General features: G+C 42.8%; 1 protein-coding gene across 4 annotated transcripts in view; it reads right to left on the bottom strand.

Annotated features, from left to right (window-relative positions):
* Positions 1–293: 293 nt before the first annotated feature.
* The window catches only part of LOC147637827 (uncharacterized), a 78,891-nt gene continuing 66,611 nt past the window's right edge, over positions 294–12,573 (bottom strand). For 2 of the 4 annotated variants that reach the window (XM_086799673.1, XM_086799675.1), the window contains exons 7-11: positions 3,390–3,474; positions 2,156–2,316; positions 1,772–1,873; positions 1,093–1,306; positions 294–1,004 (exon numbers count right to left, since the gene is read on the bottom strand). In XM_086799673.1, the coding sequence (XP_086655799.1) occupies positions 871–1,004; positions 1,093–1,306; positions 1,772–1,873; positions 2,156–2,316; positions 3,390–3,474 (696 nt within the window). In that variant the 3' untranslated portion in view covers positions 294–870. Of the gene's footprint in view, positions 1,005–1,087; positions 1,307–1,771; positions 1,874–2,155; positions 2,317–3,389; positions 3,475–12,573 lie in introns of all 4 variants that reach the window. The other 2 variants (XM_086799674.1, XM_086799676.1) reach the window with 2 other exon arrangements.

Raw genomic sequence — 12,573 nt, 5'->3', positions numbered from 1 at the left:
GGAGCCTGCAGGTTCTCATCAAATCTTCTTGCAGCGGGCTAGATTAAGCATGCCACATGGTCTTCTCTAGATGCTTGCTTTTGTGCACACATCTTAGGCTACACAAGGTAAACAGGAGCAACGAGAGCGCTTATGCTGCGAAGGGGGAGGGAGAGAGACAGGGCATGACAACAGAGAGACATGCATAATAACATGTGCCCATCTTCTATTAAAAGGTGGGGGCCGCCCAAATAAAAACATTAGAGAAAACCGCAAACGAAGCATTTTGATTATATTTAATGGAAATGAAAATGTAGAAAAATATTTCAGTGGCCTATTAACATTTGAGTTGTCTGTACCAAAAGCTGGCAAAATTATCAAAATCAAAACTTTGTCAACTGTGCCTTATGGGTATCATTTAGTGAGAAGGATCTCTGAGAGGCAAACTTGTATACCTGTGACCATGGATAACTTGATGTGTTGGGGCATGCACAAAGATTTCACTCTGTCGTAGCATATGACAGAGAGGCTTTATGAGTGATGGAAGTATATCTAGAAAAGGAAAATGTTTGGATACTAGTTTTGAGGAAACCCCAACCTGCAGCCTAAGCCCACTTGCATAAGGAAGAAAGATACAATCCTTGTATTCACTCACCATGCCTAAATGATTAAAGCCAATATTATTCAATTCAACATTCAAGTAACTTTTATACTAAGAACTCATGCTGGCTCTAGGTTTAAAAAATATAGCCAGGCATACCACCACTCTTCACCCGATGGAAGCTTTTACCCCTATCTAAACCTTATTGCTACCAATGCAGCAGTCCAAAACAATGCTTGTGCAGTCCCAAAGTCATGAAAGAATACACAATTAAAGAATACAAGTTGCCCTTAGAAGAGAGCTTGACTACCATATTCATCATGAAACTTCTGATACCGTTCAGCCAAAAGGTGAGCCGAGGGCCTCGTTGTCTTCAAAGCTACTTCTATATCATCTCTTGTGACTGGACCCATATCAGGCGACACTGAAAAGCAAACTAGTATGGTTAGAACAGGAAAGTTGTCCTTTCATTGCATAGTTCGTGCTCTAAACTTTAAAAAAACCCACCACACCTTCATCTGCTTCCCTCCCATTAACCTCCAGTATGGACATAAGCCTTCTTAGAGGTCTCATAGCTGCCTCTTTGCACACAATGCGTATGTCGGAACCTGAGTATCCTTCCGTAACCTCTGCCATTGAGTCATAAGGCAGCTCAACACCTTGAGGTCTCAATAGGTCCTCAAACATGGCATGCCGTGCTTCTTTCTCAGGCAGGGGTACTAAAATCTATAAGAACTGTATTAAGGAGTTCAGTACGTTTACGATTGTTATGTTTGAAAACAAAGCATCTTGCTAACGCGATTTCTTGCATGCCAAAAAGGCACCCTAAGGCTTCAACAGCACAACTAGCCATGCCTGCATGCTGTGGGGAAAATAACAATAGAATATGTCTCTCCCTCCCTCCCTCCCTCCCTCCAGATCATGTACTGGTGCAAGAGAGGGATACAAGCCTCTATACATGCTATGTGAGTTCCACATTCCATGCACATATGCTGGCATAGCAAACTTAAAGCCATGCACATTTACAGTTGTTGAATCAATAAACAAAAGTGTGCACCGAAATCCATTGAATGAGAATGCAAACAACCATGTGCATGAATGGATGTGGTCACAATCTGCCCTAACATGCAGTAAATGAAAGAACGATAGGCTTGTGCAAAGTAGCACAGAGATGGATTGTGTGATGGATACACGCTTCTCGAGCCGTCGAAGCATGGCACCATCGAGTTCCCATGGCAAGTTTGTAGCAGCTAGCACAAAAACCAGGTCATTTGTTTGCATAAGACCATCCATCTGTCCTACACCACAAGCCCATGATAAGACAAACATAGCAGAGTAGCTTAAACATTTAGTAAGATGCCAAATGATCCAATTTTTCATACAAACAAAGTGTTTGATGAGACGGCCAGTCATTGCAAGGGTCATTACAACAAATTGCCATTACAAGGATCATTAAAATGCATTAATTGACTTCTTTAAGGAACATAAGCTTAAATACACTTCCAAAAACTCTTATTAAACATTCTCTTTCACATGAACACAACTATACCAAGCAGTAAAGCACCAAGCAAGCACCTGTATGAGAAGCTCTGTCTTTAAACGACGGCTAGCTTCATGTTCACTTCTACCCTCTCCACGTTGACTGATTATGGCATCAATCTCATCTAGAAATATTGTAGATGGTGCATGATGCCTGGCCAGCTCAAACAACACTCTCACAAGCTTTTCTGAGTCACCTGCATGTAAGAAAGCTCAGATGTCAAAATACATAGAGAAGTCTGGTAAACCTGGGTGCAGCCAAGATACCGGCATCTTCTTACATCACAAAATCACACAACAACAACCCATCTGGCCCATCAAACCAGACAACCTGTGGTGTTTACTTTTGCCTATATCAAGTGAACTATTCCTGTATGCTTGCTGCTCGAGTCCTTTGAATTATGCTTTTGCCTTCCCTTCAGTAAAACAAGGAAGCCCAAGATGGGAGATCCTTGTTTGGCGGTGTATCTAAGATCCTTCTTTTCTATTCACAATGGGGTTGTTCCAAATAAAGTATGCTCAGCGTGCTTTCTGTCAGAACTTTGTTTGTTGCACCATGTTCCATATTCTCTCTTTTCCTCTCAATACTTCCTAGCCCACGTAAGCTTGTTGTTGGCTGATGCTATCTTAGTGTAGCAGAATTCTTGCATGCTCAAAGGTTTGAAAGATTCTGTAGTGAAAATATACTCTGCAAACTAGATAAGACAAGATTCTACAGGTGGACCATGGAAGGCAAAGACAATGGCAAAAGCACTTGGATAAGTGGACAAAAGTGTGAACATACATGGCAGCCAAAGACAAGGCCCAACTGTTGGAAGACGGTCTGCAAAGACACAGAGAGAGAGGGAGGTAGTTGAGGAGAAGCCTTTGCTTCTTGTTGCCCTAACTAAGGAAGGTGCCTCACCTCCTTTGCATCCACACCAAAAGTCAACACCCACAGTCAATGAGGTGATAGCTCAAGTGGTGAAGGTGTTCGCCTAAGACCAAGAGGTCCTGGGTTCAAAACCCCTTTTGGTGCTTCCTCGGTAGCATCGTCTACAGGTGGATAAGTAAGCGCCTCTACGGCGGGCAGTGAAAATTAGTAACTATGGGAGGATATTGGGCCAAAGGCGAGTTGAAAAAAAAAAAAAAAGTCAACACCCACAGATCCTTGGCTGCTAGCAAGCCCCATAACAATCTACGTCATTCATGTTCCCCCCAAACCCACCCCCCACACACACACACGAAAAAAGAAATGGCATTCTTCTCTTTTCAATAAAGATTACTATACCACGCCATTTGCTAACGATTGATGATGCAGAGATGTTGAAAAATGTTGTATTGCACTCAGTTGCGACTGCCTTGGCCAGCATGGTCTGTTGTGAATAGTCCCCAAAAAAGAAATGGTAAGGGAATTTCAAGCAATAAAATTGCACGACATATTATCTACCAAAATCAGAAGAAATATCTTCTCATCCAATTTGTAAATTTTTATTTAGTATAACAATTTGGTGTTATAAACAAGCAGTTGCATTTAATGGCCTATTTCAAATGCAAAGTTATGTCATTTCATATAAAAGGTTAGTAGTACATATTATCTACCAAAATCAGAAGAAATATCTTCTCATTCAATTTGTAAATTTTTATTTAGTATAACAATTTGGTGTTATAAACAAGCAGTTGCATTTAATGGCCTATTTCAAATGCAAAGTTATGTCATTTCATATAAAAGGTTAGTAGTTGTTCTCTTGGATCTCAAAAATGTTGTGTTCTAGAAGACCCCTTCATCCATAAATGGTTCTTCTTTGTTACAGCAAGATCATACCTGGTTTTTAGCATCTAGGTTCAAGACTAGGTGCAGTTTTTCTCTAGAGACCAAAAAGCAAAAGCTTCTCTTTGTTACGGGAGGATCGTGATTGGTGTTTAGAGACCACGCACGCACAGTTTTGGTTTAGAAATCAAAAAGAAAAAGCTGCAAAATTTTGAAAAGTTAACCATGCCACTCCAAACCGTGCTACAGTGCTTATCACAAATTCTTTCACCTGTAGATCTGCATGTGACCATGCACTCACTTTGTCTTGTGCTCTTCTATTTCTGCCTTTTAAGATTTCCACTCACTTATGTTCCTTTTGCATAAAAGCAACTTCGTCCAATTCCTTGGAGCAACCCTTGAACTTGATTGAAAACTTGCAAGTTACCATAATGACATTCTGCTTGACTAAGTGTCAAATCCCCACCGGATCTCCTCGTGGAACACTCCTGGTACGAGACTGGAAACCTGCAAACAAACAAACAACATGGGGGTGCAGGCTTGACTCACCCCCCAACCATGACAGCCGTGGACAAGCCCATAGTCTTGGCTGTCCCCACCGAGCCACGAGCTGAGCTAACTAGGTTGACGTATCGACCAATCTCCACCTCGCGACGTCCCATACCGCCACAAAGCTACCCTCACGAGCCTCAAGATTGCTGCCGGCCTCGACTGCGTAAAGCAAGTGCACGTCTGCACTAGATCCAAGCTCTAGACCATAGAGCTCTCACAAATCACGCGAGACTCTATATATGACCAATGACTAACCTTGGCCACCCTTTTATAGGTTCTTGGCCGGTCATCGGGCATCCACACTTGGGCGCCCGCCCGTCCATACTTGGGTGCCCGCCCGTTAGTCTATCCCTAACCCAGCTCGCCAATCAGCCTACTCCAAGCTTCCCCAAACCTCAAGCTAGTCTTGTGTGCCTGTAGCACACGGTAGATACACACTGTGCACATGACATACTCCCCTTCCTCTAAGAGCTCACTCTTGAGCTCACTAAAAAGCCAGGGTAATCTCTGTGAAGAGTAGTCAATGTCTCCCATGTAACATCCTCCTCAACACGATCCTTCCACTTGATCTTGTATTCCGTGATAAGCGTATTACGCAATCTTCCAAGAATCTTTTCAGGTTCGTACGGAACAAATGTCATGTCCTCGACATCTATGATTTCTTGAGGAGTAACTAACTGATTTGTTCCACCCAATACTTCCTTAAGTCTACTAACATGAAATACAGGATGAACTTTCACATGAGAAGGCAAATCCAATTCATATGCAACTGAACCAATCCTTCGTATAATACGAAATGGTCCACAATATCTAGGGGATAATTTCGGAGATCGACCTGTCCGTAAAGTCACCTGTCCGTAAAGTCTCGGAATCTTTCGGAACTCGCAAATACACTATCGTTCCTTCAGAGAACTCTCTGGGTGAACGATGTCTATTAGAATAAAATCAGTCTCGATCTTGAGTACTTCTAATAGATTCCTTCGCAACTTGTAACATTTCTTGCATATCTTGCAAAAAATTACGTGCTGCATCATGCTGAGTCCTGAGAATCCTACTGTAACAAGTGATCTAGGTTGAAAACCATACATAAGCATGAAAGGACTAAAACCTATACTCGTATGCTTAGTACTGTTATATGAAAATTCTAACATAGGAAGATAATCCTCCCATGAACTCTGTCTTTTGGATACATATGCTCGTAGCATATCCTCCAAAATCTGATTCACTCTTTCAGTCTGGCCATTTGATTGAGGATGATCTGAGGAACTCAAATTCAAAGTTGTTTTCAACTTCTCAAAAACAAGTTTCCAAAAATCACTCGTAAACTTAGAGTCCCTATCACTGACTATGTCCTGCGGTAACCCGTACAGTCTAAACATTTGCTCAATAAACTGTCGTGCTAATTGCGTAGCTGTAATAGTCTTTCGGGTCGGTAAAAATCTAGCCATTTTTGTCAAGCGATCTACCACAACCCAAGTAGAATCCTTGCTGTGTTCTTAGCAATCCGGTAATAAAATCCATGGAAGTACTTTCCCATTTATTACCTGGGATTTGCAAAGGATGCAACAACCCAGCCTGTCTAAAGCGTTCAACTTTATTTGCCTGACAAATTTGACACTTGAGAACATAATCTTCTACATACCCTTTCATCTTTGGCCAATAAAAAGTGTGTTTCACTAATGAGAGCGTCCTATGTACCCCAAGATGTCCAGCAGAAGGGGCGTCGTGACACTCCTTAAGAATCTTGGACCTAATATCCAGGATCTGTGGTACACAAATTTTGTCATTACGGAATAGTAAACCATTCCGAATCATCCACTGGCCTCCTGCAGCCTAAATGGTAGACTGCTCAGTCATTGAGTCTTGGTCAATCAATGAGCTCCCGTCCTGGATCTTCTGCCAAAATGGACCAAAACAACTATCAGTCCTGCAAAGCCCTCTCAGTGACTAAAATAAGTCAGTAGAAATCTCGGTGAACGACAAAGTATTCACCTCTCTAATTCGACTAAGCGCATCTGCAACACTATTCATGGACCCTTTTCGATAACGAATCTCAAAATCAAAATCTTGCATTAACTCAGCCCAACGAGCTTTCCTTCCTCTCAAATCATCCGCATCACACACATACTTGATTGACTGATGATCAGTCAATACCACAAACTTGGAGCCATATAAATAATGTCTCCAAACCTTGAGAGCATGAATCACAGCATAAAGCTCCTTCTCAAGGGTTGGCCAACGAGATTGAGTGTTGTTTAGCTTTTTACTTTCAAAAGCAACCGGTCTACCATCTTGAAATAGAGCAACCCCGATGGCATAGTCATTGGCATCAGTTTCAAGAACATAAGGCCGACTAGGATCGGGTAATGCTAAGATAGGTGCTTCCTTGACTTTATCTTTCAAAAGTCTGCAGGCCATATCCAAATCGTTATTCCAAGTGATAGGCTGATTCGACTTACGTCCACGACCTTTCAATAAGTCGGTCATAGGTAGTGTGAGCTGAGAGTACTCCCGCACAGATTTCCGAAGAAAAACAACAAAACTGAGAAAAGAAAGAAGTTGTTTCACTGTTCGCAGTATAGGCCAGTCCAGAACCTTCTGAACTCGGTCATAGTCAATGCTCAATCCATCTCTAGTGATCTTGTGTCCCAAGTAAATGATGTCTGTCATAAAAAACTCACATTTACTTAACTTAGCATATAGTCGATTCTGTCTTAAAATAGATAAGACAATCGTGAGGTGTCTAACATGATCCTCAAGAGTACGACTATATATCAAAATATCATCCAGGAACACCACCACAAATTTCCCCAAATGTTCACGAAAAAGATTGTTCATCATCAAAGTGGCTGGAGCATTGGTTAACCCAAAAGGTAATACGAGAAACTCGTAATTGCCATACCTAGTCCGAAAGGCGGTTCTTTCGACATGCCTTTCATGAATACGTATCTGGTGATAGCCAGTACGTAAATCTATCTTCGTGAAATATTTCGCTCCTGCTAACCGGTCAATCAGGTCATCTGATCTAGGGAGAGAATAACGGTTCTTAATTGTCACCTTATTCAATCTCTTGTAATCTATACACACTCTCCAGGTGTTGTCCTTCTTTCTCCTAAGCAACACAGGTGTACCCCAAGGTGATTTACTTGGACTGATCTGGCCCATACTCAAATAATGTTCGAGTTGTTTAGCCAACTCATCTTCCTCAGCTTGGCTCATCCTGTAAGGTGGAATACTGACAGGATGAGTACCAGGGATCAAGTCAATACGATGATCTACGGCCCGTTCACATGGTAAACCCGATGACAGTTCCTTAGGAAATACATCTTGAAACGAATCAAGTATCTTCTGCAAACACGCTTAATTCATTTACATCCATGGAAGGGATGAGAAAGGAAGAAAGTGGAATCAATACACAATGGAAAGCGGTATACAAAGAAGAATCCATTATATTTTCAAAATCAACTGTATTTACAAGAGGTCCCTGAGAGGGATGAATACAATCACCTAAAATACTATACTGGATGCGCCTATGCTGAAAAGAAAAAATATGACTACACCAATCTATCTGGACTTGAAGAGCCTTAAACTACTCAATCCCTAATAACAAGTCTACATTTTCTAGGTGCATAACATAGCATTCCAGAGTATCTTTGTAGTAGTCCTGAATCTGGATTGGAAGCATCTCCACCTTTCGATCCCATACTTGCCTTCCCGCAGGTAGGCGTACCTCATAGGTATGATCGTTGGGTGTCGTATCAAGACTCAATTTCTACACAAGTTTGTAGTTAACAAAGTTGTGTGAGCTGTCAGGATCTAGAAGAATGTGAATTTGATCGCCATTCACTTCTTCATAAACTCGGAGAAGATCATGCAAGCCAAAAACTTTAGAGTTGAATAGACAATCAAAACATGTACTAGGGCAAGAAAGTACGGTAACTGACGTACCTGTCAAAGACAACTGATTAGCTGCCTTTGGCTTGGGTCCTGCGTTGGTCTTTGTACCCTTTTGCTTCGGACACTCGTTATTTACGGATGTGTCCTTTTTCTTCGCAGATAAAACAACGTCCTTCCTTCTTGAGCTTTAAAGCCTTAAGGAGTCATTTCTTCTTCGCTGGTGTCGAACTTGAATTCTTCGAAGGTTGGTCCGAAGATTTTCCTTCAGTCGTGTTAGCCATAGGTGCAGAGAACTTTCTTTTATGCTTGTTGAAACCGGCCTCTGGTAGAAACCAAAGTGCGGTAGACTAGCAGTCACCCTTCCACTTGTAGTCCAGATATAAAACAATCATGATTGAAGCTAGAGTGCCCCAAATCTAAAAATAAAATGACACCTATTGGCCCCAAAGCTTGGCGCCCCTTGCGGTATTTCTTTATTCAATTTCAAAAATATGTAAGGCTGAGTACAATAAAACCAACCAAGAGAATACACCTGTATGTCCAATCTAGCAGCCCACAATACCTCTTAGCACAAAGGATTCACACACACAGATCTGTGTCTCAAAGCAACACTCTGTGCTTCCCTCTGATCAGCCAAGACCATTCAGCAGGACAGCTTTGAGCATACATCTGGCATACCTTATGCACATGATTCCACAACTCAGCACAAACATACATTCACTGTTCAATCTCTGTTTCCACCCTTTTCAATCTGCCATACCCCTCCTCTCACAAGGGGCTAGATAGCACAACTCTGCAGCAGACATAAGCCAATGGAAAGAAAGACAGATGAACAAGTTCACAGCTTACCAAATCAGCTCGTGGTTTTGCAGTCGTGGGACAGTTCGTACCAGTCTGCACTTGACAACGACTGTCTGTACTCTTTCCCCTGCAACCACGTGACTGTTGCACCCAAATAAACTTTGATAGAATCCCACGTGTAGCTGGAGATGCACCGTTTTACTGTCCAGAACTAACAAGTCAACGCCGACCTGTACCTGTACGTACAGCGCAGTAGAGACTGACTGTACCTGTCCGTACAGAGCTGTACGGACTGTGCTGCAGTTGCTTAAACCAGCCTGTTGTACCCGACTGTACCTGCTGTACAGTTCTGTACCTACAACACAGCCGCCTGACAGCAGCGTACAGCCACCTGTACCTACTGTACACCTTCTGTCAGAACCCACAGTACCTGTACCTGCTCAGCCTGTCAGCGCCGCCTATACCAGCAGAAGAATCTGCAGCAGAGAAAACAGCCGCCTGTCCTGCAGCAACCGTACACATGTACACGTGGACTATACGGGCAGGTTTGCACAGAAAACAGCAGCAAAAATCCACCACCAGCAGTCGACGTTGCTTCTCCTTTCCTTCTCCACGCTTGAGCCTACACGACTCCCAAAAGCAAGAGAGAGAGAGTTGTGAGAGAGGCATGCACTCCAAAAGTGGAGTTGCCCCCTCTCCAAACTTATCCTAGGGCCCCAACTTTAATAATCATTAAAGTTCCCTAGGGGCCACTAAGGCCTAGGAGCAACCTTCAATAAAACATTAAAAACATTAATGTTTTTGTCCCCTTTCACATCTGAAGTGTCCACACATCATTCTCATTTGTCCGGGCACCCCAAATGCGAATATTTTAATATTTTTGCTCAGCAACCACCATGCCCACACTTGTGCTGTTCCATTTTCACAGGGCCATGACATACCCCCCTCTTGAAAATTGGCAAGCGTCCTCGATTGCATTCTGGTGATACAGCAAAATATCCAAAGTGAAATATACAATATGGCAAGATCAGCGTCCCAATCTCTCTAAGCCATGCACATGTATCAACATTCACTGCAAACCAATGGCGTAGTAATAGTCCAAGTTGTATACCACTGTGAACCATAACTGTGAACCATACACAACCACAATATCCCATGTGACTAGTACACATATATCATAGAAGTCCCATAAACAGATGTACTGTTAGCCATCAGTACCTTCGGGTGAGATAAAAACTGCACCAAGCGACCTCTAGATGTCATCTGAGCCTGTCTGTATCAAGGGAGTGGAGGTGCTACCCCCCTCTTGAGCATCAGGTAATGCTCCAGACCCATGCTCTGCTGAACCTGAATGAGCCATAACAAGAGTCGGCTCTAACTCAAAGGCATCGAGATAAAGCTGCAAAACCTGAGGTGAATCTGTTAAGTCACCTTCCTCCATCCACTTCGCATCCATCGGTGAATAGTTCTTGAACTTCACAAGATAGCGACGGGAAACTTTACCTCGTACCTTTCTTTCCTTATGTGCCAGTATCTACTCTGGAATAAGAACCTCATCAAGTTCCTCAACTTCCGGCTGAGCCTCATCTGATACATCCTCAGGCACATCCCCACGGAAAGGTCTAAGGAGACTCACGTGAAAAGCATTGTGAATCCTCCAGTGATCTGGTAGCTTCAAGCGATAGGCCACCTCACCAATCTTTTCCAATACCTGAAAAGGCCCATAGTAACGCATGCTCAACTTAGGAAATAAGCGCTCTTTACCCTTCATCTTCTTGAGTCTAGCCTTTTCAAAGCGCAAAAGAACCCAATCACCCAATGCAAACTCTAAAGCACGTCTGTGACGGTCTGCGGCTTTCTTTTGCTTCTTCTGAGTTTTCTGGAGTGCCAACTTAACTCTCCTATAAGCTTCATCCATGTTTTCCACATACTGATCAGCCTCAAAGATCTCATCCTTTGTATGCAAAATGGGTGGTACCTTCGTCCCTCCTTCCACAATCTCAAAAGGCGCCTTGCCTGTCGAGGTATGTACAGTGTTGTTATATGCAAACTCCACCAGAGGAAGATACTTTTTCCATTGTTGCATGTGCTCTGACACATAACACTTAAGAAGATCCAACACTGTAGAGTTAGTCTCTTCCGACTGACCATCTGTTTGTGGATGAAATGACGATGAAAACTTGAGAGTTGTACCCATGTTGTCAAACAACCCTCTCCAGAACAAACTCGTCATCCGTGGATCACGGTCACTAATGATAGACGTAGGCAAGCCATGATACTCGAAGATGTTCGCCATGAACAACTTCACCATATGATCCACTTTGATCGTCTTACGCACGGGAATGAAATGAGCCTGCTTACTGAACCTGCATATGATAGTCTAAATGCCATCATTGCCCGTTTGTGTCTGTGGAAGATCAAATATAAAATCCATGGCAATGCTCTCCCAAGGTCTATCTGGAATAGGTAAAGGCTGTAGTAACCCTGGTGTCTTTTGACGGTCAAACTTTACCTTCTGACATACGATGCATTGCCTCACAAAGGCATCAACATCTCTTCTCAAGGTTGGCCAGTAAAAGAAAGTCTCCACTGCTTTTACCGTGGCGTCAATACCTCTATGACCTACATACGGTGGAGCATGACTTTCAATCATAACCTTGAGTCGCAATGGCCTGGTAACACACAGTCTGCCATGCATCAATAAAAATCCATCTCTGAGAGTGTAACGCTCATGCCGCTGACCCTCAGACATCTGATCATACAACCTTTCAAAGTCCTCATCATGGACATACTGCTCTTTCATTTCATCAAGCTCATGATGATAAGCAAGTGAAACTACGGAGACCTGTGGCTTGCGTGACAAAGCATCTGCCACTACATTCTTTTTGCCTTCCACATGCACGATCTGAAAGTGAAACATAGACAAAAAGTTTGCCCAACGCATATGCTTCTCTGAAAGCTTAGTTTGCGTCAAGAAATAACGCAAGGTTTGATGATCTGTCTGCACAGTGAAATCAGCCCCAAGCAAGTAGTGTTTCCATGTAGAAAGAGCGTGAATTACAGCCAACATCTCTTTCTCATAAACCTGTAAATGCTTCTCAGCATCTTGCAATATTCTACTCTCATAGGCTATCACATGTCCCTCTTGCATGAGAACTGCCCCAATGCTACTTCCACATGCATCACACTGGACAACAAAAGCCTTTCGGAGGTCCGGTAACACCAATACTGGATCCGAAGTAAGCTTTTCTTTGAGCTTTTTGAATGCTGTAATTTCCCAATCAGCCCATCTAAACGGAGTTGCCTTCTTTGTCAAGGCATGAAGGGGTGAAGCAATTTCAGCAAAATACCGTATGTACTGCCTGTAATAGGAACACAATCCTAGAAAGCTGCGTACATCATGCACGGTCCTCAAATCTGGCCAATTAAGAATTGCTTCCACCTTCGCTGGATC

Source organism: Cibotium barometz, chromosome 6, assembly GCF_041138505.1.
Source record: "Cibotium barometz isolate CiBa-2024 chromosome 6, ASM4113850v1, whole genome shotgun sequence".
NCBI lineage: Eukaryota > Viridiplantae > Streptophyta > Polypodiopsida > Cyatheales > Cibotiaceae > Cibotium > Cibotium barometz.
This window is presented reverse-complemented; position numbering and strand designations above follow the sequence as displayed.